Genomic DNA, 27,313 nt, shown 5'->3' on the forward strand with positions numbered 1-27,313 from the left:
ATGACTTTTAAGGTGTTCCGACATGGGGATCGATCGCCCATTGAGTCATATCCCAGGGATCCTCATGGGGAGGACGTGTGGGCTCAGGGCTTCGGGCAGTTGACCGAGGTACTGAGTGTTACTTTGTGGATGTGTAATTATTATTTTGTCAAACAAGATTTGGCAAACAAATCAAGTTAATACAAAGAACTTTTAGATGCGTAATGTTTAAAATCCATCAATTTATTTATTTTCCTATGCCCACGTATCCTGTATAGGCTCATGGGGGGCTGGAGTACTGCCTATTCCAGCATTACTCTGACGTGACGCACTGAACAGGTCACCAGTCCATAGTCTGAAAAAAATCTAAAATAAAAATCTAAATTTATATCAAATTTGACTTACAGAAGGCCACTTACAGAATAAGAAAAATGAAGACATGAGCTGCTTTTGTGTTGAGCTCTTCTGTGGTGTCTAAAACTGCAGTATATTCCTTTAGCTATGTTTTAAAATCAGTTTCTAACAAGTCTTGACATGGAAGAAAATCTTGTTGTACAGTTTTAATGAAACTCCTTTCTACTGTGACATTGTTCAGCTCTCAGGTAAAAGCCAGTTTACAGTGAGTGGACTTATTATTTCGGGCTCTTGGAAGCCCTGCGGTTGGGGTGAAATTTGTTATTCTATGTAAATAAGTTGAATCGAACCTTAAATCTGCCAAATCTCTTCAGTACAAAGGTCAGACTTTATAAAAAAAATTTACAGTGATAACAATTTTCCTTTCAGCTGGGCATGAAACAACAGTTTGAGCTGGGCAGGTTTCTGAGGAGGCGCTATGGAAACTTTCTCAGTGAAGACTACGACAATAAAGAGGCAAGTGTATTTGCGTGTGCATATGTGTGTGTGATTTTTATTTATTTATTTATTTTTGCTCTGGCCTTTATTAGCTGAACTCCCCTGTGAGCCTGTGCGCTTCAGTGTCACCCGATCCTGTTGTCATGCGTCCCCTCAGCCCAACATGTGAAATCAAGTTCATGTGTGGCCAGCAACACTCTGTAACGCCTGTAAACGCACTAAGTTAATGAACATGACTCATAGTGGTGATATCACTGGAATGGCCTTGTAATATGCTGAACATGTTGGGTAATCTTGTTCCATGTACAGTACAGATGGCAGCATGTTGGTACAGTATGCCCCTGGGCTGCATGCTCAGCACACTGTCATTACAAAGACAGGATTTCCGCTTTCTTCTTTCTTTTCCTGTCTTTTCTTTTCTTTGACTCTCTCTCCCCCTGCCCCATCCCCCTTCCCTTTCCATCCTCGCATTCAGTTCTTTTCTCCCTCTCTTAAATAACATGCTATTACCACAAAAATAACAACTCTTCTCAGTGTCTGTCATTGGCCATTTGTCGCCTAAGTCTCAGTCAACTTGTACCGTGCATTTCCCTGCACTGCCATGTCTGTTTTAATTTGACAAAAGGAGGGGAGGGGGGGAATAAGCATTCTCGGCATCACAGGAACATCCAACCTTATCAGTGTGATTTACTGTGTGCAAAAACCTGACACAGGGTGACAGAGAGATATAGACGAGCGAAGGCTGATGTCAGAAGAGATCACAGCAAGACGGATGTTTTCCCCCTTCTTCTCTCATCCATTTGGATCTTTTCTGACTCCCCTCCTCCTCATGTTAAGGGAATACCTCAGTTAACTTGGGATAAATACAGCTCACTCATGATACACTTCAGCTTTGCTTGGTGCATTCATTTTGCATCTTTATTAAATAAAAATAGAAACTAAATTATGTGCATTTCCACATTCCAAGTGCAGATACAACCCCTTTTTAGCCCGCGTGTCCCGCAGTGGTATCAGTGACAGTGTGGTACCAGCATGTGTATGCATTTTAACACCATATTCCCTCCATGTTTCTAACAGTTATATGTTCGGAGCACTGACTACGACCGCACTCTGATGAGTGCCCAGTCCTGCCTCGCTGGGATGTTTCCCCCAACCAGACGCCCGCCTCCCATCATGCCCCAGTTACTGTGGCGGCCTATTCCAGTGCACACCATCCCCAGGGCTCAGGATAAGGTGGGCTGCTGAGCCATATAAATATTTCCTTTCACACGGCAGCTGTACACAGCCGAAGAGAAACTTGTACAAGTTAATTTGAGTCTCTCTTCTCAGCTTTTAAAGTGTGAAATGAACACAGAATTGTGCCCAGAGGAATTGCAGTACCTGCAGTAAATGTGCATCATTTCCACTGATGTCGTGCTGTTGTTTCTGATATTTTCAAGCTGTTGAAGTCTCCAGGCAAAGACTGTCCAAGGTTCAGAGCGCTGATGACGGAGACTTTTGAGAGTGAGCCTTACCAGAGGTTCCTGAGGGCTCACCAGGTAAGACACATAACAGAAAGGATACAGTCACTGTACAGAAGCTCATTCTCAGCATCTGTTCGATGACGTGAACGCTCTGCTCACAGCACAGTTTGTGTTAAACATCGCTTTTCTGTGAGTCATGTGCCTGTTAACCACTGAAAACGTGCTTGTAACTCAGTTGTTTTATATCATCAGAATTATATAATCAAAGTTGCTGTGAATAATACTTTTCCTCACCTCAGCTGCATCTTCTCTGCTCCTCCGTGTCTCCATTTGTAGATCGACAGACACTGTGAAATGCACATTTTTGTAAAAACAGTGGAATGTATACTTCACAGTTGTTGGTGCCAATGTTATCAGCACCTCCAGTGGACGTGTTACTTATGCTGTGGACATCATGTCCTCTCAGTGATTTTTCTCAGGCACGGTGACTCCAGTTCCTACAAAAAGCTGCACAGTGCAATTTCTCTCACATTCTCGGAGACACTAATTAACGGCTGGATTGAATTAGATTAAGAATTACAATGAAAAGGTTTTAATTAAACAGAGTCCCACGTGCCGCCTGTTAAGGTGGTGTTGGAGATCAGGATGAGGTCTCCTGGACTGAATTTTAACACCCTCTGCTGGAGTCACGGTACCTGCAAGTTACATGCAAGAACCAAAATGTTTTTTTTTATTATGTTTGTCTGAATAAAGGTTAAACTTACAACAGTGAGTAAACTATATTAATGTGTGGAAATCTGAATCGCAAACACCAAATAAGAGATATTTTATCAGTGCACCTGCAAAAACACCCCCCCCCCCCTAAATTTTAATACTATTCATAAAAATGGTGATTAAAGTGTTCTCTTCACTGCAGCTTCATCCTTTGTTCTTTTTTCTTTTCTTCACCATGCAGTATTTTGTGGAGGGACTCTCCAACCACACTGGCTACCCTGTGTCCAAACTGGTTGGCAAAAAAATATGGAGGGTCTATGACACTCTCACCTGTCAGGTATATTTGATATTTCACAGCAAGCATATAACCACACACATAAAACACAATGGCGCCTGTGTACTACCTGCATTCTGCAGTTTACAAATGCTTCGATTACTGATACAAACAGCAGCTGCAGAGCAGAGAGAGTCAAAGAGAAAGAGGGAACAGAGCTTTCTTCGACACATCTGCAGAGGGATGGGGAGGCAGTGGGTGTGTGGGGGAAATCATTTTTGTACATACAGTAAGACATGAATAGGACAACATATTGAAATGATAATTAAAGCATTATGAGATGGGTGGATTCTAGGCCAGGTTGAATACGCTCATTCACACTTGCAAAATGAGCATCTGTTATCTTCAGTCCGCGGCTAAAAATAGCTGGGATAATAGAAACGATGAAATACAGCCATTTAAACCGGCTGTTGTGATTCATGTGTTGTGTAATGTGATTTAATGTGATTATTAGCGTGATGCAGGGTAATGAATGTAATTCTCTTTTGCGCAGAGGATCCATAACTTGACTCTCCCACGCTGGGCCACCCAAGACGTTCTGGACACCCTGAAGAGGATTGCATCCTTTGAGGTCATGTACAGCATCCTCAGCCACAAGAGGAAAGAGAAGGCCCGGCTCTCGGGAGGTGGGGATTCAAATCAGAGGCGATTCATTTAAAAAGGCACTGTTGTGACAAAAATGTTATTAGAGCAAAAAACACTCTCTGTGTATCTGATGTTGTGACTGCTGGCTGAGGCTTGTTTATGCCTCAGACAGTGTAAAGTGTTGGGTCGGGTTTCTCAAAAAGCGTATTAGCACATATGAGCTAATGACATAGATGATTACAGTGCTAAGACAAGATGCTCAACAAGGTCAAAAGGATTGTGTTGATATCTGGGAAAATTGCATTTGCACTGTTGACACTGTGTTAATTTACCAGGGGTCCTACTGAACGCCATCCTGAGGAATTTCTCCAGGGCTGTAGAACAAGGGAGCCCTCTTAAATTCATTATGTACTCAGCTGTAAGTTCAGCATTTAGCCACACAGAGTAAACACTTGTATAATCTGTTTCACATACTGTATCTGCTCATCTCTTTAGTGCTGTGATGTTTGTTTCTCATTCCAGCATGACTCGACACTCATCACCCTCCAGGCGGCTCTGGACGTGTACAACGGCCTTCTTCCTCCTTACGCTGCCTGTCAGCTCTTTGAGTTCTACCAGGAGTATGATGGGTAATGACTTCCTTTCTAATGTCACTTTGTGCGCTCTTTTCTTTGCATATTTCAGTACACTATCTAGGTCAGTTAGCCAAATCACACCACCAAACGTTGAGAAAAACTGCATTCCACCAAACCGTTCAAGCACATTTTTGTTTTCCTTTTCAATTCGATGAAAACCTGGCAGAGATCCAGGACTGCAATAGCCAAATTAGCTCATGAGACAAACCAAATTTACATAACACTTACCATAATTGTGTGTCATCTCATTGTATTCATCCTAATAATTCCCTAGGTCCTATTCAGTGGATTTGTATTACCGCAACGACTCCTGGCGTGAACCCTATCCCAACCCTGTGCCAGGATGCAACGGGCTGAACCCCTGCCCTTTGTCCTTGTTCAGTGAGCTGCTGCGGGACGTGGTTGCAGAGGACTGGGAGGTTGAGTGCGGGTTCAGGACAAAATGGTCAGGCACAGGTGAGGAAGATTTTTTTTTATATATATATTCTCATTGCTCCTATTTCAACACATATTTTAGCAATGCTAACGCTTCACTGCATTATGTTTATTCCTGTATTCACTTTGGGGACCGGTGTGGGGGATTTTCAGCACAGACCGTCTGATTTAAAAATATCAGGGCTTTTTGGAAATCATCCAAGTGTTCCATATTCACATGTACCTAAACAGGGTTTGTCATCTCCCACAGGTGTCATAACAGCTCTTGCAGTGGCCGTGGGTCTCCTGGCAGTGGCGCTGTTGCTCAGCATAGGAGTGGCAATCCACAGGAGGAGAGGCCACTACTCCAGGGAGGTGTAATGCAGGAGACTGGCGCCGAAAATACTAAAAGGTTTTTCTCAGCTGTGGAAACAGCTCTAATAATAATGTGCCATGTATTTTGATAATTCAGATCCTGACTGGTTGCTGGTTGTCTGTGTGTGTGTGTGTGTGTGTGTGTGTGTGTGTGTGTGTGTGTGTGTGTGTGTGTGTGTGTGTGTGTGTGTGTGTGTGTGTGTGTGGGAGGATTGTGAGCTCTTTTCCTTCTGCTACTACGAAGTATGCTTGGACTAGATTTTTTGTGGAAAGAATTTAACATGAAAATAAAATGTATTCAAGACAAAACAATTATTTACAGCTGGCATCACTAAATTTTATTTGTTTCACTCTTGACAGTGTGAACTCTACATAGTAACATTCACTGTTCATTCACTGTTTGGTTCATATTATTTCACATTCTTTGCTGTTCGGTTTCTCACTTCTTGTCCGGGTTTGTGATCACTGTGGAACAAAGGGACAGAAGATGAATGTTAGGTTTTATTGAAATAAGTCATGTTTTATATTTTGGAAAGAATCAAAGTGTCTTTTTCATGAAAATCATCAACTTTTAGCCTTGATTGTCTATTACATAATCAAAAATAAGCATCTAATAATCATCTGTGTTCAGCAGAGACTTGAGAGCACTCAAATTACAAAGTCGAGTCAGCTCCTCCTCCTCCTCCATCCCTCCCCTTCCACCCGCCTCCCACCCGTGCAGCCCTCTCTGCGCCTCTGTCCTCACCTCGGACGTCCAGCTTACACTCCACTTCATCCTTGCCCAGCTCATTGACAGCCATGCAGGAGTATTTGCCTCCGTCGAAGGTGCTTGGCTTACGAATGTTGAGGGTCAGCACTCCTTGGTTGTTCTGCATCAAGTACTTGGGATCCTCACCGATGATCATTTTGTTCTTCATCCAGATAATCTTAGGCTAAGATATGGAAAAGTCAAATTAATAAAAAATCAGGTCCAATAAAATGTCTAATAAATCAGATGTTGTGTTTTCTTTTTTGTGCTTTATGTCAGGCTGCAGATAAAACGGCTACAGTAAGGAGCTCTGTGCGTCTTACAGCAGACGTCAGATCTTGATTTGCTCATAACAAGTGGCACTGTCAGCCTCCTCCTGTGAATCAGGCACCACAGGCTATTTTAACAAGCACATTTACCTTGGGGAAGCCTTTGACGGAGCAGCTGATGGCAGTGCTGTACCCGGCCACTACAGATCTGTCAACCAAGGGCTGAGTAAACTTGGGCACACAGTTCATGTCTTTCTCCTTGTAGGGGTTTTCTTTCATTTCCAGGCCTATTGAGAAGAGTAAACTTAGTCAACCCCAGTAAATCAGAGCAGAAAGGTGGCTCACACACACAAACACACACACACACCCACATGTACTATGTATACGCACACACGCACATGCGCACACACGGTCACACCTGTCTTGGCAATGGCAGCCGTGTTCTTGCTGAAGCGTGGCTCATCGCTCCGGCCGCAGAGGTTTTCACTGTAGACACGGAACTGGTATTCATTGCCCATGATCAGATCTGAAGCTGTGCAGTTTGGCCGTCTGTTATGTTCATAAACGGTGAACCATTCCTGCAGAGAGAGAGAAAAAAAAGTGATGTTATTATGTTAAAAACTTAAAGACCACGAGTTGCGCATACAGAATAATCAAAATTTTGGCAGGTGACTGTGGGGGGTGATCTCCCTCTCTCACCTTGGTCTTCAGGTCTGCCTTCTGGATGGTGTATCCAGTAATCTCAGTGTTGCCATCATCTTTCGGGGGGTCCCACTCCAGTGCGGCATTGAAGCCCCAGACATCTGTCACCCTTAAATTCTGAGGAGGCCCGGGCTTGTCTGTTTGGAATTAAACATCAGTGTCATATATTAGTACATTCCGGGTGAATTTGTATTTTTCTAAGTCATCGGGCGCCCTGACCGCTCCGTACCAACGATCCTGATGTGGACGGTGGCTCTGTCCTCCAAGTTCTCAATCTGGAGAACCAGCTCATATGTTCCGGAGTGCTCTCTCTCCGCATGGCGAATGAAGAGGATGGTGTCCACGTTTGAGTTACGGACGTTGACCATCTTGGGGTCAAGGGGTTGGCCGTCTTTGTACCAGGTTGCGACGGGGCGTGGCTTACCCTATGAGACAAAAGCATGAACCTTTGCTAAGAACACTGCTGATTTGCTCCAAGTTGTTTTGTCAAAGATGTGATATTTACTTCATCTCAAAAAACGGTTTTGTTTTCTAGTGATGGATGACGATAATGATGACAGTAACTCTTTCTATTTACAGTTTAAAGAAACACTGGAAAAAAATATTTGGTGAATGTATTCTTTAAATGTATTTTAGTAGTAGTGAGTTAAGACAGGCTTGCTAACCTGGAAGGGGATGGTCAGGTTGATCTTTTCTCCCACTTTCCTGATGTACTTTGTTCTCAGGTTGCGAGGAAGGCGGATTTTTGGATGTTCTAAAGCAGAAACAGACATCCCATTAAAATAGGAAAAACGAATGAATGAAAATAATGAAAAAACAAAAAGAAGTACTGACTCACCAACGATCTCTCGGATAGTGACGGGCTGTCCCAGCGTAGCAGGAAGACTGCGTCCAGCGATGTTTACTGCCACCACCCTGAAGTTGAGCTTTTCTCCCACGGGGAGGCCACGCACGGTGTATCCCTGTCTCTCACAAAGCTCCTTGTTTGCCACCACCCACTCCGTGTCTACAATAAAATAGAATTAAATGCAGTAACTGGCAGTGAGTGGGATTTGAATCTTGTAACTTATTTTTGTTTTGTTTTTGTTCTGGTATTATGTATTTTCATTGTAACTGTATTATATGGTTTTAAATGGTTTTAAATTGTCCGTGAATGTTGGTATTATTATATCGTAAGCGTGATGTGAGGTCTTATCACCTCCTTCCTTGCAGTATTCAATAGTGTAGCCATCCAGGCCTCCGGCTCCAATCTTCTCTGGGGCGAGCCACTTCAGGCTGCATGTGCTGTCTGTCACGTCATGCACTGTCAGGCGCGATGGCTCGCTAGTTGGGGCTGAAGGTGACAGAAAGAGAGACTCAAGAGACTCACTGACTGAGAGCGGGTGATACACATAGGGAGGGGAGGGACAGGGAGAAGCTGAGAAAGAGAAAGTAAAGAAGGCTGTGAGACGTACCAATGGGCATGAAGGGTTTGGAGCTGTTACTGGGCTGAGACATGCCGATGCTGTTGACAGCGAAAACCCTCATCTCATAGAATACGCCCTCAATCATCCTCTTAGCCTCATATGTAGTCGATTCATATACATCAAAGTTGAGCTTTGTCCATCTGGAAGAACCTTTCTTCTTCCTCTCCATGAGATAACCTGATGGTGTAAAAACACAGAGACCATAAAGACGGAAGAATAATAATTCAAGACAAAATTCTTAAATTTATATATATATATATATATATATATATATATATATAGAGAGAGAGAGAGAGATGTAATATATGTTGCGTATGCTACAATTTGTAGAGATAAGTATAAAGAAGTGGAGAGAAAAAAAAATCCATTATTTACCTTTAACTACTACACCGCCATCAAATTTAGGAGGCTCCCAAGTCATGGTGGCGCAGTCCTCTCCCACTGATATGCATTTGACATGCTTAGGAGGGTCAGGCACATCTAAAATAAGATTTCAATCAGTTTTAACATACATCAGAAAAGTTTGAAATAGAGAAAAACCTGCTGATATTTCATTGTAAAATCTTCACCTACCCACAATCTTCACAAACAGCACGGCCTTGTCCTCTCCAACGGGGTTGGTGACACAGATGTTGTAGTTGCCCTCATCTTCCCTCTCTGCCCCCTCTATGACGAAGCAGCTCAGGTCCTTCCTGGCCTCCACTCTTACACGCCCTTCAGTCTCTGTGATTGCCTAACAAACAGGAAATTGTCGTGGCTTCGAAATGTGAATTTTCACAGCACACCAATTTGGTTCAAATAGCCCTGGGTTAATAGGTTTATAAGAAACAAAGAGATTTAGGGTGAATTCCTTCTCCTGTTATTCCAGAGTGGCAGACACTTGGGCCAAGCAGAAGGGCACTTATGGGCCAATAGAGGTGACAATAGGGTGACAATAGGGTGACACTGGCAGCACTTGGGCTGCTAAAGTGTGATATTAGTGTAAAATAAGAAGCAGTCCCACAGGGGAACGGTCATATCCTGCTTCCATTAAAAAAGAGCACTTTGGCTCTTGGACCGAAAACATCAGGAACAGTCTTTTTTTCTTGTACCACTGTGCTCTTAACTGCCTGTGGGCACAGAAAATTCCCAGTGGTTGGTTCAAATCTTGTGAGGTAGCATTTAACTGGAGCCCAGTGAAAGAGACAAAGAGGGAGAAGAGACAGTGAGAACAGAACTCAGAAAAAAAAAAAAGAAACAACAGGCACACTGCAGTGACAGGTTGACTAGACAGCCTGCTGACCTTCCATGGTCATGGATGCCATGGTGATAAATAAATGGCAAAGTTGCCTGGACATGTTTTGACATGGTTTCCCTCTTTCAAGTTCAAGTTGGCTGTTGTGTTAGCAAAGTTTTGTCCTCTGGACGACTGGACCTAAATGTTTGCGCACACTCATGGCAAGTTATGAAATCCAAATTATTTACGTGGCATTCCTGTGTTAAACATAAACATATTGAGTAATTGATCACTATGTGATATACTGTGTAGTGACCCTAATCACATCCTTACTTTATCTCCTTTTGACCAGACAACAGTGGGTGCTGGTTCTCCTGTGATCTCCACATCCAGTCGGAGCTTGTTGCCCGCCACCACGATGATCGTGTTTTGGGAGACCATGTTTCCAGTGGTGTCCAGGTGGATCTTTGGAGGATCTGGTTAAGGTATGACATACAAACAGAGAGAGAAAGAGAGAGAGAGAGAGAGAGAGAGAGAGAGAGAAAGAGAGACTTATGATATGAACTATACACTAGATTAAAAAGTTTTTAATTATTTGTAAACTGAGGTAATCTAAGGCTACTTACCTTGTCTAGGCACATAGTCGATCTTAATTTCTGTTTTGAGAGAAGAAAAGAAGTTGACAATATTATGCAGGCTGCTGATGATTAATGCATCTGCAATAGCTCCGTTGTAATCATTCTGTCTTTCTCACCCAAGAAGTTGAGCTTGGCAGAAAGTGACAGAGCGTATCCATCAGGAATAAATGTGTAGTCTCCAGCATCGTCTGGTTTCACATCATCAATAGTCAGCCGGTGAAACCTGAAACAAGCAACAGAGAGGATATGACGAGGGGAAAACATGTGCCTCAGGAATTAAAGGTGTCCTAATATTGAATTTCTAAAGCCTGTATGTATCTTTTCTTTGTACCTTCCAATGTGAGACATTTTGATGCGGTCACTTGGCAAGACCTCCACTCCATCTTTGAACCACTTTCCGGTGACCTTCTCATCAGACACCTCGCACTTGAACATGGCCTGGTCTGTTGCCTTCACTGTCAGATCAGCAATGTCCTGCAACACCTCCAGTTCTTTCTCTGAATCAGACATTGGAAACCACAGGAGAACGGTTCAGGCAGGACACAGAGTGAGTGAAGGTAGAGGGAGAGGGAGGATAAGGTTCATGATGGTAACATCCTGCCACCCACTGCCATGAGCTGTTAGCTTGTTTACAAAGAGAGGCGTTAAGCCCTTGGGCCAGCAGTTAATTCAGCTGCATCCTCACTGAGCAGCGTACACTTAGATGACAGAAAACCTGGACTAAATTTAGTAAATTTAAAATACAACCTCTACACTGGTGTAACATCTTTGATTAGTATTTTCTTTTTAACAAACGTATCTAAAATAAGCACATTCCTTATTATTATTATTCTTATTTATATAAACTCCACAATTGGTCAAAAAGGAAATAAAAGATGAATGAGATGATTATATTTTTTCCAGTGGTACCTTCCACTTCCAGCTCTCCTTTGGTGTGCCCTCCATTTGTCCAGGCGTGGTACATTCCGATGTCATCCAGAGTAGCCTCCTGGATGACGAGTGTGTGCTTCTTTCCATCCTTCTTGAAGCGATACTTGGTATCTTTGTCTCTGTGAAGCTCTATATCCTCAAAGAACCTGGGAATGAATATAAAATGAGCGTCTCTCTTTGAAAGATGTCACTGCTAAATATTTCATACCAAATCAGAACAGTAAGCCTGTGTCTGATGTGAATTTACCAGCCACATTCATATTTCCGCCACTCAGTGAGTGCTAAAAATTGCTTTGGGAAAAATGAATGGGCTTTGCATTCGTCAATGAAGAATTATAAAAATAAATTCTGTGCTAAAGAAAAGATGGTCTGTGTCTATCCATGAAATAATATCCTACACACACATCACCTTTGAGAATCAATTCAGCCCTTATTTTGCTTTGCATTGATTGCTCCTAGCACATACTAACTGATATTCGTTTATTTCTTCCGACCTTGATTTATACTTGTTAAAGGCACATTGAAAGGAAGACACCTCACTCTCAATTAAAAGAATATCAATACCACATAAAAACAAATGCAAAGAACATCAAAGAAATAAAATGTTTAATTCTTTTGTTGATAGAAGACTTTCCAAGCTACTCAGCATTCAGAGCAAGTCTTCAGAATCAATTTAACATGTTCCAGATCTCCTTAGGAGATAATGCATTTAAGTTTGATTTGATTTTACAAGAAACATAAGTCTGTCTACTGCAGCTGATGTATAGCATACAAGTACAAATCAATTATGGCTCTTACAACAGTGGTAGTTTTTAAGAGCAGGTTGATGCATATAATTATGTATGTAGATGCTGTCTCATTTCAATACAAGGAGCCAAGTGATTAAATCTTATGATAGTCAAATGCATGATGCACACAGCACATCAGATAAGAAACAGAGAGCTGCAGCATACATTACATTTTTTTAATCTGATTTGTATCAGCTCAGTAACTACATACAACATACTACTGTAAGACAGACTCTCTCCGGTTTGACGAACAGGAAACGGTTTCATTGTGTTCTGGCAGAGATTAAAGCCACATCCTGAAGATTCAAGCTAGGTTGATCCTATTATGCTAAGTACTGTGTGATATTTACTGACCACATGACGTGGGCACCCTCCTCCGACACCTCGATCTCAAACTCCACTCTCTCTCCCACAACCACATGATAGTCATCCATCAGCTTGGTGATGGTCACAGGGGGCTCTGGGTGGAGCAGTGGGAGACAGTAAAATTCATGAATTCAGCAGAAACTGAATGAAAATGACTCTTTGCTGTAATATCAGATTTTTACTGCTGATAAACTGTCGGGGGGAAAACAAAAAAAAAAGAAGAAAATAAAAGAGACGGAGCACCTTTGACGAACACCTCTGTGAAACACTTGTCGTCGCCAACCACACACTCATATGCAGCATCATCAGCCAGGGTCGTCTTATTGATAGTAAGTGTTCTGACATTCCCGCTTGCCTCCATGACATACCTTGAAAAGTGACAGACAGATTGAATGTCAAACCATACAGTCTACAGGTCAAACAGAGCCCCTTTATCAAGCTAGGTTTCAGTACAAATGCCTTTCAAAATAATCTATAAATCTATATCTAATATCTATTTCTAACAAACCTTTGACGTTTAATTTAAAGTTCAACAATATATGGTTTTGTCATTCATTTTTAAAGACTGGAATTTTGTCTAACAGACCCAGTTTCTGCATTTCAGTTTTCATCTGGTTTCATCTGGTTTTCGTTTCTTTTCACATTAAGACCTTTAAATGTAGAAATGGACGTCTTTGTCCTGGGAATGTATCTGCATTAGTCCAGATGGGGCATAAGATGTCATGGCAGTGCAGATTTCTAAACCCACGGTGAGGCTTCTCATGACAGCACCTAAAAATAAAACGTGTTGATGGCAGCATCGTTTCAGAGTATGGCTTTGTGGCAGAGATAATTTTAACTCGATATTTTAAAGCACTGCCCATCAAGTCCATCTGAGCTTGATGATTAATATGATACAGCCAAACACTGCTGTCTCATTAGGCAAACATCCTGCATGGGGCTTGTTTTGTGTGTGTGTGTGTGTGTGTGTGTGTGTGTGTGTGTGTGTGTGTGTGTGTGTGTGTGTGTGTGTGTGTGTGTGTGTGTGTGTGTGTGTATGTGTGTGTTTGTGTGTGTGTGTGCTTAAGACATGTACTTGGCTGAGGGTTTGATCTCCTGGCCATTCTTCAACCATTTCACCTGGGTATTGGGATCAACCACCTCACATTTCAGGACAATCCTCTTGCCCTTTTCCACGGAGTAGCAAGAGTCAAGCCTCGTCAGGAAAGCTGGGGTCGCACACAAAAAGGGAAAAATGGAGAATTAACAACTCATTAGTCCATGAAAACCTTCCTTCTATTATTTTCTCTGTCCAGTGTAGTGAGGCCTTTCCTCTCGCTTGCTTCTTTTTCCTGCTGTCTCTCTCCCTCTCCTCCTCCCCTGAGGTAAAATCTCACCTCCCAGTTCATTTCCTTCATATTTCAAATGCTGCTCGACGTCTTCCCCTCCCTCTACCCCTCACCTGACTCGACTTACCCTCGCTATGCTTGGGCTCGACCTTTTTCATCTTTTTCAGACGTTTCAGCATGCCCCTCAGGTCAGTGATGCCATAGTCAAAGGCGATTTTCTCATACTGGCTTGGATCAGCATTCTTAAGCAATTCCCACACATCTATGTCTGGTTCCACTTTCTGAGGTTTCTTCTTCCTGTCAGTCAACAAAAAGAGGTATATTTGCAAATAGGACTGGAGAAGCAATAAGGGGTGTTTTTGAAGGACACAATCATACTGTGTGCTTGATAATCAAACCAAATAACATGTAGCTTGTCACCTCTTGGTGGCTTTAAGCAGAGCACTGAAATCCAGATCTCCCTCATCCTCTCCAGCATCCCTGTGCGTATGGAAACAGAAATACCTACACTGTAACGGAGGTCAGGCATATCTTCTGAAATAGCACAATATTAAATTTACTATGCTGTGATATACTGCATGTGCTGAAAGACACTTTCACACACACACTGGGATATACTATAAATAATCTACGTATGCATTTTCCCTCTTGTGTATTTACCCATGCGCACATAGACTACTGACACAGGCGGAATCACAAATCCCAATGCACTTACGCTCTCTTGAAGGCAGACAGAATATCCTCATGCTCCTCCTGGTGTGCGGCTGTAACAAGAGAAGTTGCCGAGAACGCAAATCAGGGCTGGGTCGGATCAAAACATCAGCATGTATGGAATGTATGTCAGGCTCAGTGGGCCAGAGTCCGCTTTCACTCACCCTCAACAGAAATCTCAAAGGTGGAGCTGTCACACTTGTCTTTTGACGTCACCTCACACCTGTAGCCGCCAGCATCCCCAGCAACCACTTTGATGATCTTCATTTCATAAGTATAGATCTTGGAGGAGAAAATATTACCTAATTACTTCTTAGTTATCTTATTATGTTTGTAAGAAGAGGATCCGATCACACAGGTCTCTCTCTCTCTCTCCTTCTCTCTCTCTCTCATATATACACACACACACAAACCTTAGTATTTCTGTCATAAGTTTCTTTGAACTGCATATGTTTTCCAGCCTTGCTGCCAAGGTCCAGCCACTTTCCTTTCAGCCATTTCATGGTGGGTTTTCTTGTCAGGCTGGTCGAGTCAACCTTGGCTATGAAAGTCACATCCGATCCTGCCATTCGCAAACAACAATGGACTCATATGACTTCACCAGGTTACACTTTGTGGATTGCTATATCACTTCCTGTCTTGTCTTGACAATTATACATCCATTCTATTCACGCCACTAACCTGTGAGAGCGACCACATTCTCCGGAGGCTTCTCGAGGAAAAGCCCAGTGAGCTCAGTCGACCCAGGCTCTGAAAAGAAGGAGAGAGAAATTAGTTCACTTCATCTGATGATTTTGAAATCTTGATGGATTCAGCCCTTTACATGACATTGACAGCATCCACAGTGTGCAACAAACTGAAGTGCAAGGGACAGGGTGCAATGCGTGGACGTTTTTATGAACAGAATCACACCTGTGCACACAGGCTGTGCACATACAGTAACATGTGAAACATTACAACCACAAAATAATAAATCAGCAGCATTTTAGCTAAGAGGACTAAAATGCAGAAGATCTACATTTCCTGCAAACATTCACAACATACTGACAAAAAAAAACCTTGTCACAGTTACTTGCACAGCTCCAAGTTATAATTAATTAACCTTCAATCAAATCACAAATTAGCATAAATTTATATCACAACTATATATCAGAAGCAGTTGTATAATTACAATGTTTGCTTGTTTTCTTAATGAATGTATTCATCTTACTTATCATGAATGTAATTACTTTTTACAGTTTTACATTTGATTTTCAGCACAATTAACTTCATCAGTCTAACATCGTGATCAAATTGTCACTACTGATAAGTAATATTTATGTGCTATTGTTTTGTTGGTTGTTAAAGGTTAAAAAAAATAGCAACAGAAGTAGAGGACAAATGATTTCATTATGATTTCTCAGCACTGCCACTGCTAAAGGCAACAGGACATTTACTGTGCTGTGCTTTCGACATTTATTGAAACTGTTGTTTTCTCTTATTCATTGCCAGAGCAGCGATGGGGTTTCTCTTCCCCCAGTCATAACAGATAAAAGTCTAAGTCACTCATTTATTTATTTTTTTTACTTTGTGAGTTGTTCACATGGAAGAGGGGAAAAGACTCAGTTGAACTGTGTTCTCAGCTCAAAACACATTCAAGGACCAGAGGGCAGCGAGGATGTGTTTCGTGTATACATGCAAGCAGAAGTTCCAGTGATATTTAATCTCTCTTGCAAAATATCATTACCAATTAGAAGGGCCAGAATGTGTTAATGAACGCTCACTGTGCTAAGTATAAAACTTTTAGCAAGAGCATCTGTTGATCTCCATACATCAGTGCTTTCTACAAATATCAAAGACTTAGCATTCAAGGTACAAATCTGTAACCAATACACATTTTGCAGTGTTAAGTCATACTATACAGCTCAAGTTCCTGTTTGTTTTATATATATTCAAAAAAAAAGTTTATACTTGGCCCAAATAAATCCAATCCATTTATTAATCAACTATATACCAATCGTATACCACCAGAACCACTCACAGAAATATGACATCTTCACGGGCATGATATCTGATTAACACATAGCAACACTTAGGATGCATACATCTGCATTTCATAACGTCACATTTGCATGCAGTGGATTGCCACAGTCCAGCACTGTGCCTTCAATTCACCCTTACCCTCCTCTGCATGGTTTGTCTGAGCTGGGAAAAACAAATACCCCAGTTTAACATATGGAAGTATAACAATCCGGTGTTATACTGTACCATAAGTCAGTGCAAATCCATGAGGTAAAACAAGGCAAATGAACAGCAATTACAGAATGATTATTCTGTAGAATTATTACATTAATACACCACACAGTGAAATGCAATCACAGCTGAATTTTTGCTTGTGAAGGTAAGATCATGACAGTTATCAATCAAAACAGAAAGTGATCAAATGTGTTGATTACTGCACTTTTAATCACCAAACTTCAGATAAATTATTGTTTGAAATTACTTTGATTACTTCTTTTGGACTGATCTTGCAAGACTGCTTCTCACAAAGGAGGCAATTACTTTAGCCCATACAGAGCATGTGCACCCCAGGCCGCCGAAATAAACCACTGAAGTGTAACCTGTTGATAATTTTTTTTGTTTAGAGCATTGACGTGTCATGAATATTATAATTTGTACCAAAGTATGTTGCATTTCCTTCCTAAGATACCTTCCTAAGAGACTAATTCAACTCTAGGCATTCTGCACTTTTTGCTCTTATAACATTCAAAAGGTTTCTTTTAAGAAATTGGCAGCAACTTCCTGCTAGCGTTCATAAGCAATACTGGTGCAAATGCACCAAAACAGTCTGTGGTTGGCCAAGTGATGATAATCCCCCACACACTATACCCCCATGGGTATGGCTTTAAACAGCCTTGGTATGATAAACACTTCCCACACAGAAGTTCCACTCTCATAGACACTGATATCAAACTCAGTGTAATGAAATACCAACTCTGGAGTTAGGTCCTGGGGGGGGTCAAACAAATAGTAGACATGAAAAATCAAACCAAAACCAATGGCGACTGTGTGTAAAGTCAAAAGGTTCTCCTACACACTATGCATATGAATCTTTGTAATCAAATTATATCTCAGTAGTAAGGAGACAATGACTGTATCTTCATTTTTTCGTTTTGGGCATTTGTGGGTGCTACATATTTTTTCTGAAACTGTTTTTTGTCTGACGCAAGCTTCTTTTCAATGTTTATGAAGCTGATAAACCCATGAGGCACTTTGTTTTGCACTAAATCTCTTCTTAATAACTCAAAGCTTTTTCTTCTCCAGTAAGTGTTAATGGAAAAAAACATGGTTTTACAAAACTAAGGTAAATGGCAGATTTGCCATGTTGCAGTATAGCTCTGTTCCCATAGACTAAAATTGGATATGGATATTCTGGCATCAGAACTAGGCTGAGTTTTGACCAAAGAAAAGTCCATATCCTCAGGTTTCCATCTGAACGTCTCTCAGCTGCTGTCTGAACTTAGCTTGCTAGCCATGCTACCACATGAAAAGCAAATGACTTCACTATGTTAAAGTAGCATTGTGCTAAACATAGCTTATTTGTGGACAGATGGTGGACGTTCAAGAGAACTGGTGTTCCCACTGTAGCGGGCACATGGCCGGATAGTAACGACCTCGAGTTGTTTCTGTTGTGCAGTTTGCCCTTACTGATCCCTTTTTCATCAACTGATGGCACATCCGGGATGAGCTCGCCGAGTGCCACATACACCGATGGGCATTCATGACAGGCTGGAAGGATGATGAGCTGTGCACTCATAAATGCTAAGAGGAGATACCCAGCGATGGTACAACTGGCAGCACAGGACCCATTCCCCAAGGAATTTATTGCAGTAACCAAAGTTAACATTTAATGACCTCACTTCGCTGTTTGACCCCTCGCTTGGCTCTGCAGGCCATATTTCAGGGCAAATTTCAGCTCAGCAGCCAATTTCCCCAAGATAGCAGCCTTGTTGTGAGGATACAAAGCCACCATTGGAAGAGTCTGTGGCTATCCACTTCTCATCTGCATACCCCCAAGTCCATAAGCCATGTCTCACCACACTGGCCAAATAGCCAAAAAAGGAAGTAACCATGGCAGACACTTTGGCCAGGCTATGTGGTTAAGTCACCATAGAGACCTACAGAGCACACAACATGTGATAATGTGCACTGCATAAACAATTATGGACTACTCAGCTGGCACAAAAGTCATTGGTTACGCTCACCCAGGTGTCCTTCCTTATCCCAGAAGTGCGATAAGTGGGAGATGTCTGTGCTACCCCATCAGGCACAGCAGGATATTTCCAATACATTTAAAGGGCAGCACAAGGAAATATCAGCTTTCAACTCCCTGAAGCCTTGGCACTTCGATAGCATTTTCTCCATCCAATCAACTCCTAGTCAGGCCAAATAGAGTCGACATCCAACTTATCACCCTGGTAGCTTTGCCCCTGAAAGACCATGGCAGACAGCGGCAGCTTTGAAACATGAATAACAGCTCTTGAATTTCACTTGTAAACTTGAGTGTTGACTTATGAATCACGCTGATGGCTGTGATACACAACCAAAGTGCAAGAGTAAGAATATAGAGTAGACAACCTACAGGCCTTTAAGCATCCGATAAAGGCTGAGACATGAACCTGAATACGGAACCTGTACAGTTTGAAGGCATCGAGCTTGATGTGCTGACTAAGATTTCTTGAACAACTTGAGCTCTCCTTGCATTTTCCTACTGCAGCTTCGTGTTAAGTTGAGAAGCAACGATAAAAGTGTCATCACATCAGTTGATGTTAGCAACAGCTGCCATTGTTTCCACGATGACTGTTACACATGAGGCACAGCTGTGTTTTCATTCTCATTGTTTAAATTGCCAGAGGGACAGAAGCAAAAGAGAGCTGGTATCATAGGTCACAGATGGAACGGGCAGCACTCCTCACATGGAGAAATAAATTCTGAATTGCTGAAAGAACATAAACAGCATCTTTTGAGAGTGAGTTGTCTGCCGGCATCAACACATACCAGCGATGGTGAACAGAGCAGGTGAATGTGCCAATCATCATCATGCGCTAAACTAACGACAGGACCAATACAGTCAGGTCTTTGTCTCTTCTTTGTCACAGCCATGGATCTGGTGAGTTGTAGGCCTGAGGTGTGGCAAGAAGCTTTAAGCTCTGAAAAGGATTTTTATGGGATCAGAAAAGATATGAATACTATCAAATGCCCTGTGTATTTATATAATTTTTTTAAAAACAATTTGATTAATCAGCCTGAGGGACACTATTAAAACCTTTGTGATGAGTGTGACTTCGTTTTTTGGTAAAAGTGAAGTCACAAAATATGAACCTTGTTCTCTAACCAAGGAAGGTTTACATACAACTGTGGATTTTGGTATTTGAAATTGTCAAAACCCGTCCAAACTGAAGTGATGAAAATGATTTCAAATAATAAAATAGACCCACGCCCACTTAACACGTCATATATTATGTGACATCTTGACCAGCACATAATACTAAAATCATACACAACATAAACACTCAAATCATACTTTCAGAAGGGCAAAAGTAAAGAGACATGTCAATATAAATGTCGCTCTTTTCTTACCATCCCCATCACCGTCTGAATCTGTTGCAGACAAGGAAGCAAACAAAACTGAAAGAAAGCAGCTAGGAAGCAAACGCTAGTTGTTCCACAAGAGGACAGTTGCAACAGAGACCAATAAACAAACGTGAAACAGAAACATCATGCACCATCACATCAGATTTTTTTTAAATCACCAAAATCTAATCCACCATGTATGTGGAAATGTTTTGCCTTTGACATGTTCAGGGTTACTGCATGCAGAAGTAGATATGCAGATAAACAGGACACATAAAAATACATAAACCGCTGACAATAGAAAGACACAGAGACCAGAACGTAGCAGTATACTGTACTTGTAAATACAACAGTACATTACAAAGCCGTATGCTGCACATACAGCAAACCAAAACCAGAACCAAACCAAGGTAAAATTCACCCACACCATATACAGTACCTGTACAGTATATGTATATATCAGTACAATGATGGAAAACAACATAAGGCATTCAACATTAAATGTATAATTCTATTATCCATGTCAAGGCAGCATCAGTAACCACTGACCTAACCACTAACATATTCATTATGCTTGAATGAAAGACATTGGTTTTGCTTATAGATTCATGTATTTTACAAAAGTACAAAACCTTTTGAAGGTCACCTGAGATCAACCTGAAAAGATCTTTAATAAAACATACAAGAGTCATGCAGGTACTGTCGCAGGTTCCACACAGTGTAGCACATGTATACATTAAGTAGACTTTACAGACGGACATATTCAACTAGAGCATTCACTGTTCAGGATTCTGCCTTACCTGCATCTGGGGGGGGTGCATCTAAAGAAAATGAATGAAAATTAGCTCAAGTCCCAATATATGCTGTAATCATTCACTGTATTAAGTCATAATTGAAGAAGCTGAGAAGAAAGTCAGTAGAAGATGACTGTTATTCCCTGACGCTAAGGAGGTGCCTACCATCTTCCTCTGGCTGCTGATCGGCTGAGCAAATAAAAATCATGGTTAAATGATTGAAAACAGAAGGATGATGGGACACGGACGACATCAAAGTTGGGAATCTCGCGAAGACAAAAACAACAACTGGGAAAACTCAACCAAAACACATTCGCACATTCGCACTTGCAGATGTTTCCTCACACTTTACATGCCTGAGGGTAAATGTTAAACCGAAAGGTCACTGTGAGAAACATGAGTTCACAATTGTGGAAAATACACCCAGTTGCAGTCAATCAGTTCATATTAAAGCGCACATAGATGGCATGTCGTGTCTCTGCTTCATTCGTAGGGATCTTCTCCTTACAATCAAAAAGTATACATGCCAGAACTCAAAGTTAACTAAAGGGTTTCTTTTTCAACACCAAAAAGAAAACAAGAACATTAAAACACAACAAGAAAACGGAAAGAAAAAATGATGCTGTGATACATAGTTCAGACATGTGCAGAGTGCAGGACGTACAATGAGGAACACAATGAGGAAGTCTATTACCACACACTCTGGACGCCGTTTGAGCTAACACATGCTGTAGGCTAGCTGAGGAATGCAAACACACTGATTCAAAGTGGCATGATAATTACATTACCCCCTTCAGCGGCTTCGCGTTGTCTCATATCGTGTGATTGACTTGTAGGCCTATCTTCTTGACTTGGTAATTGCTCAATTTATTATCTATAGCAAAACCACTTGTTCTGTATTGTACAGATAATTACCGGGGCTGATTAGTTCAAAATGCATTTTCCAGCACTCGTTCAACTCAAACCATGTCACATATTAACACCATGTGAGTGCACTAGATCACTCGAAGTCACAAAATAGAAATAGTGAAAAGACAAAACAAAAACAAAGTCATTGTCCCTCACCCTCTCCAGCTGGCTCCTTTGGGGCTAAAATTAGTGGAATTTTGTTAGAGATACAGTAGCATGGTAGCCCAAATATAAAAGCCACTCTAACAGCTGAGCAAATAGATTGTATCAGTGTGTAACACATTATAATCCAGACCGGTATCACATGACCACACTCAAATATGACTTTGTGGAAACCAAGGCATTTTTCTCACTGTCATTACATAATTTGACAGTAAATAGTAGACAGTAAGACAGTAAACAGCTTCAATATACCGTACAACACATTCTCAGTGAAAATGCATGAAGGTAAACTCATACAGTGGCATGCTGGTGTACATGAAGTAAACAAAGATCCGGGCAAAAAGTAAAGTTCCTCAATGAGGACGGTTCGTGCTGATTACACATCCTCAGAGGTCAAGAGCCTGTGTTTGCTTGACACAGGCAGTTGACTGGAGATGTGAGTGAAAAGTGAAAATGTGAGAGCTATTATCGAGTCACTGTGTGATAATGTAAGGCACACAAAAGGTCAGTAGGCAAATGTTGTGCGGCAGCTGACTTACCCTCCCCCTCTGGTTTAGCTGAGAAATAGAAACAGAACAAGGAAACGATTAGAAACTTGCATCACATACAGTGTTTGTGTCTAATTAGTCATATTAACTACATATCAACATATATAGTTTATTTAATTTAGGATGTCCCATTAATTTAGGTGATGATGGATCTTAAAACACATTTGGCATTTAATTTTACAACATATAGCTGGATGTTTGTCTGAAACTGATTGCATTATATAAAATGATTATTTCAGGAATGTATGTGTTGGGTATATCTGCTTTCATGGTGAAGCTAGTAATCTTGGCCTATAAATCTAAAATACTACCTAGCAGGTAAGAGGATACATTCTATAAAAATGACCATGTTTAAAATTTCTATTAAGCTCTGTGACCTCTGGGAGAAATATTTGAACTGATATCTTGACCTCGATTGCAGTGACTTGAGGTTTATTTTCTCACCCACTTATTTTATAAATTCGCCACCTCATCATTTCTGAATGGCAGGACACATTTCTGCGGAGCTGCAGAGGAACACAGACGCTCAGTTTTCCCTCGAGTGTGGAGCGCTGTGGGTGTAATTGTTGAGGCCTAAATCTGGTAAAAGGAAATTCTCAACTGAAATAGAGGCGTATAATATACCCAACTCCCCGGGAGTCTCGGTGGGGGTCACTGCAGTTGCTGGAAAAGGCCAGGGATGGTGTCTTATGACCTCCCTGAAGTCATGCCATGTTCTCTTAAGTTTCCTTGAATAGCCAAACCAGCTTGACCTTGCTTGCTTAAGTGTTCACTCCTGGCTTGTCATAAATTTCTTGCTAAAATAGGTGTCATGAAATTACATTGTATTCACTTGGCTTTGAAGAAATATATAAATAAAATCATGAAGTTAAATGTGTTGTGTGCATTTTTTCTTTATCCTTTCACATAGAATGGGCTAACCTGAATCCTCATGCAAACAGGTGATATAATACTAGCATTGTATTTAAAGCTATAGCGACATTTATGTACTGCATTCACCCCCAATGGCAACTTGTGTAACTGCCACAATATGTCTCTGTACTGTAAGCGCCGAAAGCCTAAGAATAACCTTCTCAGTACAAAATGAGAAAATTTGCTGACATACAAACTGGATGCTGCTCACCACATAAAGTCTTTGGCATTAATACTTTATACACCCTGCGAGAGGGTTTAACACCTGCACTGAGTGTAAATCTGCAGTAGCATCTGCTAAGTCAATCCACTGGGGGTGAGAATCTTGATCATCTTCAACAAGTTTGTGATAAAGCTGGATAATGAACCTCTGACCAGCTGTTCCTCACAGTTCAAATGTTCCCCTCTGAGACTGTCTGTGGTTTCATATACTGGCAACGTTGTTAGAATTGAGGTGGGTGTATAATTAATATGATTTTGCGAGGTATGGTTGTTGGGTGTAATTGTATAAATAAAAAGGGCATTTCCTCAGGGTCTGTTTGTGTCCGTTTGTACTTTCCTCCTTATTTTTGTGTATGAAAACACGCTCCCTGTGGTAATATACTGTATACTGTATATCTTTGTCCTCACTTTAGTTTATTTCTGGAAACATGAGTTATTAACGTGTTTTTGGTGTTTGTACTTTATCTTTGTTTAGCATTTTTTTCATGGTCAGTTTAGGTACTGCAGTTCTTCACCTAACTGTTTGTTTACCTCTCTGTGTTTACCGCTGACAGCGTGATTTACTGTGTGTGTAATGGCCCAGACATAAAGAAAAGTATTGGGTGGCCTGACCTTATCAAACCACAGAGGATCTCTTGGTGTCTCTAGACAGCATGCAACAAAGTTTATGAAGATATCTCAGCAACACATAATTTAATGCTTGTTTCTTTCGTATCCGCTATAAGCAAACATGTACATAAATGTCACTAAACTATTTCTACTAAATATGTGCCAAAGGGATTAAACGATAAAACAAATGTTTCTGAAAAGTAATCAATAATTTTCTGTGATTTCTACTTTCTAGGTCAAAAGTTAAATCCTTGATATGTACTCACTGATACAGTAAAAGTTGATGAAATTTCACTTGAAGAATCGATTAGAATCTCGTTTCTATCTGCAGTATTGTCTCAGTTTTCAATAAAGAAGCTGTGGGCTTCGTTCAATGGACACAAAGTTCCATCTCCCTATTTACCAATGCCATAAAACTGTAGACCAGCCTCAAATACTCTGTCTACATATCTGTCTATATATTCTTTGCAATTTAAAGGCACAAATAAATATATTTTTGATCTTATAAAACTGAAGTATTTCACACTCACAGTTGAAAAGTTTGAGTTTTAACTAGCAAGACCTGTCAGTCAATCTAGGAGTGACAGCAGTTTCTTATCCAGACTTTGACTTTTGATGATGGGGCTTCTCTGTCTAGACTTTGAATCACAGATTTTTGCCTTTAAGAGTGATTTTTAAAATAACATTGTCTATTCACCAAGAGATTATTAATCACTTCATCATTTCACGTCACGGTTTTCGTATCCTGCCGAGGATAAACTACATCGGGGAACCAGAGAAACTTCCGAGAACAGTTTTGATCCAACTTGCCCTCATAATGTTTCATCAGGTCACGACGATGAAAGGAATTACGACCATGAATCATATGATCGCTCCTAATCACTGAGTAGAAAACTGTCATGTGCTTGATTGACTGCACTGGGGCTACATCACACTCTCAGGAGGGAGCGTCAGGCCTGCTGACCATGAGGGAACTTTCTGGATGAAAGTGACAGATTACATAATGATTTATCTCAGCTGGACCTGTGAAAGGCTTACAGCAAAACCTGATCCACCCGGGTGTGTGAAACTCTATGAACTTATGAGGAAAAAAAAACAAAGTGGAAAAGGTCAGGGGTATTTTTAGCTGTTGGCAGGGGGCGGGTCTTGGCTGCTGCGTGAAGCAGCACAGAAAATGTTTCAACTCATCTTGTGTGTAAATACAGAAATAATTAATATTACAGGAAAATGAGTCCTGTTACTCTGTAAATTAAGGGTGAAAATGTTGCCAGTGTTTCACAGGATTTTGTAGTTATAAATGAAACAGTGGCTGGTTATCTGAGCTTCGTAATCAAAGCTTTGCTGTTGAGATTGGCTTGGAATGAAGGAGCAGTGGGTGGTGCAGACATACGGTAAGCAAAGTGGAATCATATCCATATTACATGGATAAACTCTGTGGCTGTATATGGTGAAAAGAAGTAGTGCCTGGTTATGTTTCTGGGATAAAAATAAAAACGGCCTAGATTAGATCATTCAAATAAAAATTAGCCCAGGGTCAGATGCAGAAAAGAGGAATTAAAATAGTGCAAAGCAGCATTACGAGCAATGCACAAACAACCCGAGCAAATCCTGTCACATTCACTAACACAGGACAGTCGGTGTACAAATTAGTTGAAGGGGTTTGAAAGGCTCAACACGCTTCCCACAGTCTTGGCCTGTAACAGCTCCAGCGGTCTCTTCCACTATGACAGCCCCTTATATTATGTTACTGTCAGTTCAGTGATTTAGATCCAAACTGGGTCAAAGTGGACAGATGTCACCACAGGGGTGAAGGACAGAAGGCAACTATTTATGAGAAAGTAGTGTTCACCCAAAAGAGTCGAGTGTGAAGTTTTATGGGAGGACATATATTTTCTTAAGAATATAAAATATATATGCACTGAGGTTTCAGGTTCACTGTTTACGTTCGCCTATGAAGTTGGCTTTTGCTAAAAAGCATGAAAAACTTCCATGTAATATTCCACAAATATGAATAAAGTCATAATAATGTAATAACAATGCATTAATGATAACAGTGTGAAAGTTGTATTAAAAGTGCCTACAGTGATCTACTTTTAACCACATTAGAGTATATGACACGGGTCAGTTACATGTAAACTAAGTCATGTCATCCATACAGCACCGTACATGCAACAGCACTATTCACTTATGAACCTGCTGCAGTTACTTTACCACTGCTGCGTCTGGAAGTGTTCCAGTTTACTCAATAAGATGGCACTTTCTGGGCTGATGTCATGAACATACTGACCCTGATGATATCATAGCAGCTGACTATGTGATTATTTATGGCCTTTTGAACATTCTTTATAGACAGACAACAAGGAAGCAATGAGGGAAAATGTCTGTCATTATGCGCACCCTACCTACTGGTTTAGCAAATACACTTTAAAAGGCATTAGGAGTGAATCATTTGCAACACGGGACAACAGTGAGCAGCATTGTCAGAATTATTAATTGAGACTTAGATTTTTTTTAAATCATATTTTAAAGGATTTGGTTTGTTTAGCTGCAACATTTAGATGTTTTCATCTGCTTGTATCTTGGCATGTTTTACCTACTCTTATCTTGTCTTCAAAGCCAAAATCAATTTTTTTTTTCATCAGATCATCATTCTCATTGTTTTTTAGCATGCACTACATAATGAATTGATCTCAAACAAACACCAAAATACAATAATTGTTACAAAATAAAAATCTAAATCTGAAAATTACACTTTCTGCAGCGCTTCAATATCTGCAACATTCTCAAATATTTTGAGTATTATACATATTTCAAGCAAATATACTGTAACAAATTAAAAACCTCCAACCAAACCAAATTCAAGCATCAACTCTGGCACTGAAACCCAGTCTCCAGACTATTTACAATGAATTATGCTTTCACAAAAAGTATCTGCATACCTGCAGGGACTGGCTCAGGCATGGTTATTCCTGTGTCTTCGCTTTGCTTCAAGAAGACTGAGGGCTTGTGGTGCTTATTCCTTTTATTTCTC

At 40.9% G+C, this 27,313-nt stretch overlaps 2 protein-coding genes across 8 annotated transcripts; one reads left to right on the plus strand and one right to left on the minus strand.

The window, feature by feature from the left end:
* On the plus strand, positions 1–6,089 carry LOC130162808 (testicular acid phosphatase homolog). Its single transcript, XM_056366645.1, has 11 exons — positions 1–108; positions 763–849; positions 1,909–2,064; positions 2,271–2,369; positions 3,250–3,345; positions 3,836–3,968; positions 4,263–4,345; positions 4,450–4,556; positions 4,837–5,018; positions 5,248–5,388; positions 5,986–6,089. Exons 1-10 carry the CDS (start codon positions 1–3, stop codon positions 5,355–5,357), a joined length of 1,161 nt encoding a protein of 386 aa, XP_056222620.1. The 3' UTR covers positions 5,358–5,388; positions 5,986–6,089.
* Positions 5,664–27,313, minus strand: mybpc2b (myosin binding protein Cb). 7 transcript variants are annotated; one of them, XM_056366043.1, is made up of 32 exons: positions 27,222–27,258; positions 22,531–22,548; positions 21,986–22,009; positions 21,086–21,109; positions 20,927–20,947; positions 16,674–16,697; positions 15,195–15,263; positions 14,927–15,075; positions 14,678–14,795; positions 14,518–14,566; positions 14,223–14,282; positions 13,930–14,099; positions 13,550–13,682; positions 12,718–12,842; positions 12,463–12,568; positions 11,300–11,466; positions 10,722–10,887; positions 10,507–10,613; positions 10,379–10,408; positions 10,086–10,228; positions 9,110–9,269; positions 8,912–9,016; positions 8,525–8,713; positions 8,269–8,403; positions 7,909–8,076; positions 7,736–7,824; positions 7,300–7,495; positions 7,068–7,207; positions 6,787–6,946; positions 6,519–6,655; positions 6,097–6,283; positions 5,664–5,816 (listed from the first exon to the last, which is right to left on the minus strand). In XM_056366043.1, the coding sequence occupies exons 1-32, from the start codon at positions 27,241–27,243 to the stop codon at positions 5,791–5,793; spliced, it is 3,417 nt and encodes a 1,138-aa protein (XP_056222018.1). In that variant the 5' UTR covers positions 27,244–27,258; the 3' UTR covers positions 5,664–5,790. The 7 variants fall into 7 exon arrangements, with proteins under 7 accessions (XP_056222018.1, XP_056222020.1, XP_056222019.1 ...); XM_056366045.1 differs by lacking the exon at positions 21,086–21,109 and having other exon boundaries at positions 27,222–27,284; XM_056366044.1 differs by lacking the exon at positions 16,674–16,697 and having other exon boundaries at positions 27,222–27,278.

Source organism: Seriola aureovittata, chromosome 21 (genome assembly GCF_021018895.1).
Source record: "Seriola aureovittata isolate HTS-2021-v1 ecotype China chromosome 21, ASM2101889v1, whole genome shotgun sequence".
Lineage (NCBI taxonomy): Eukaryota > Metazoa > Chordata > Actinopteri > Carangiformes > Carangidae > Seriola > Seriola aureovittata.

Bases quoted from the DNA above. Each gene is read 5' to 3' on its own strand.
- mybpc2b (XM_056366043.1), bottom strand. From the start codon at position 27,243: ATGCCTGAGCCAGTCCCTGCAG. The intron at 10,888-11,299 runs GTACCACTGGAA...TGTCTGATTCAG, and splicing joins AGGAGAGCTGGAAGTGGAAG to AGAAAGAACTGGAGGTGTTG. The intron at 6,656-6,786 runs GTGTGACCGTGT...TCTTCTCAATAG, and splicing joins GGCTGCCATTGCCAAGACAG to GCCTGGAAATGAAAGAAAAC.
- LOC130162808 (XM_056366645.1), top strand. From the start codon at position 1: ATGACTTTTAAGGTGTTCCGACATGGGGATCGATCGCCCATTGAGTCA. The intron at 2,065-2,270 runs GTGGGCTGCTGA...GATATTTTCAAG, and splicing joins TCCCCAGGGCTCAGGATAAG to CTGTTGAAGTCTCCAGGCAA. The intron at 4,346-4,449 runs GTAAGTTCAGCA...TTCTCATTCCAG, and splicing joins AATTCATTATGTACTCAGCT to CATGACTCGACACTCATCAC.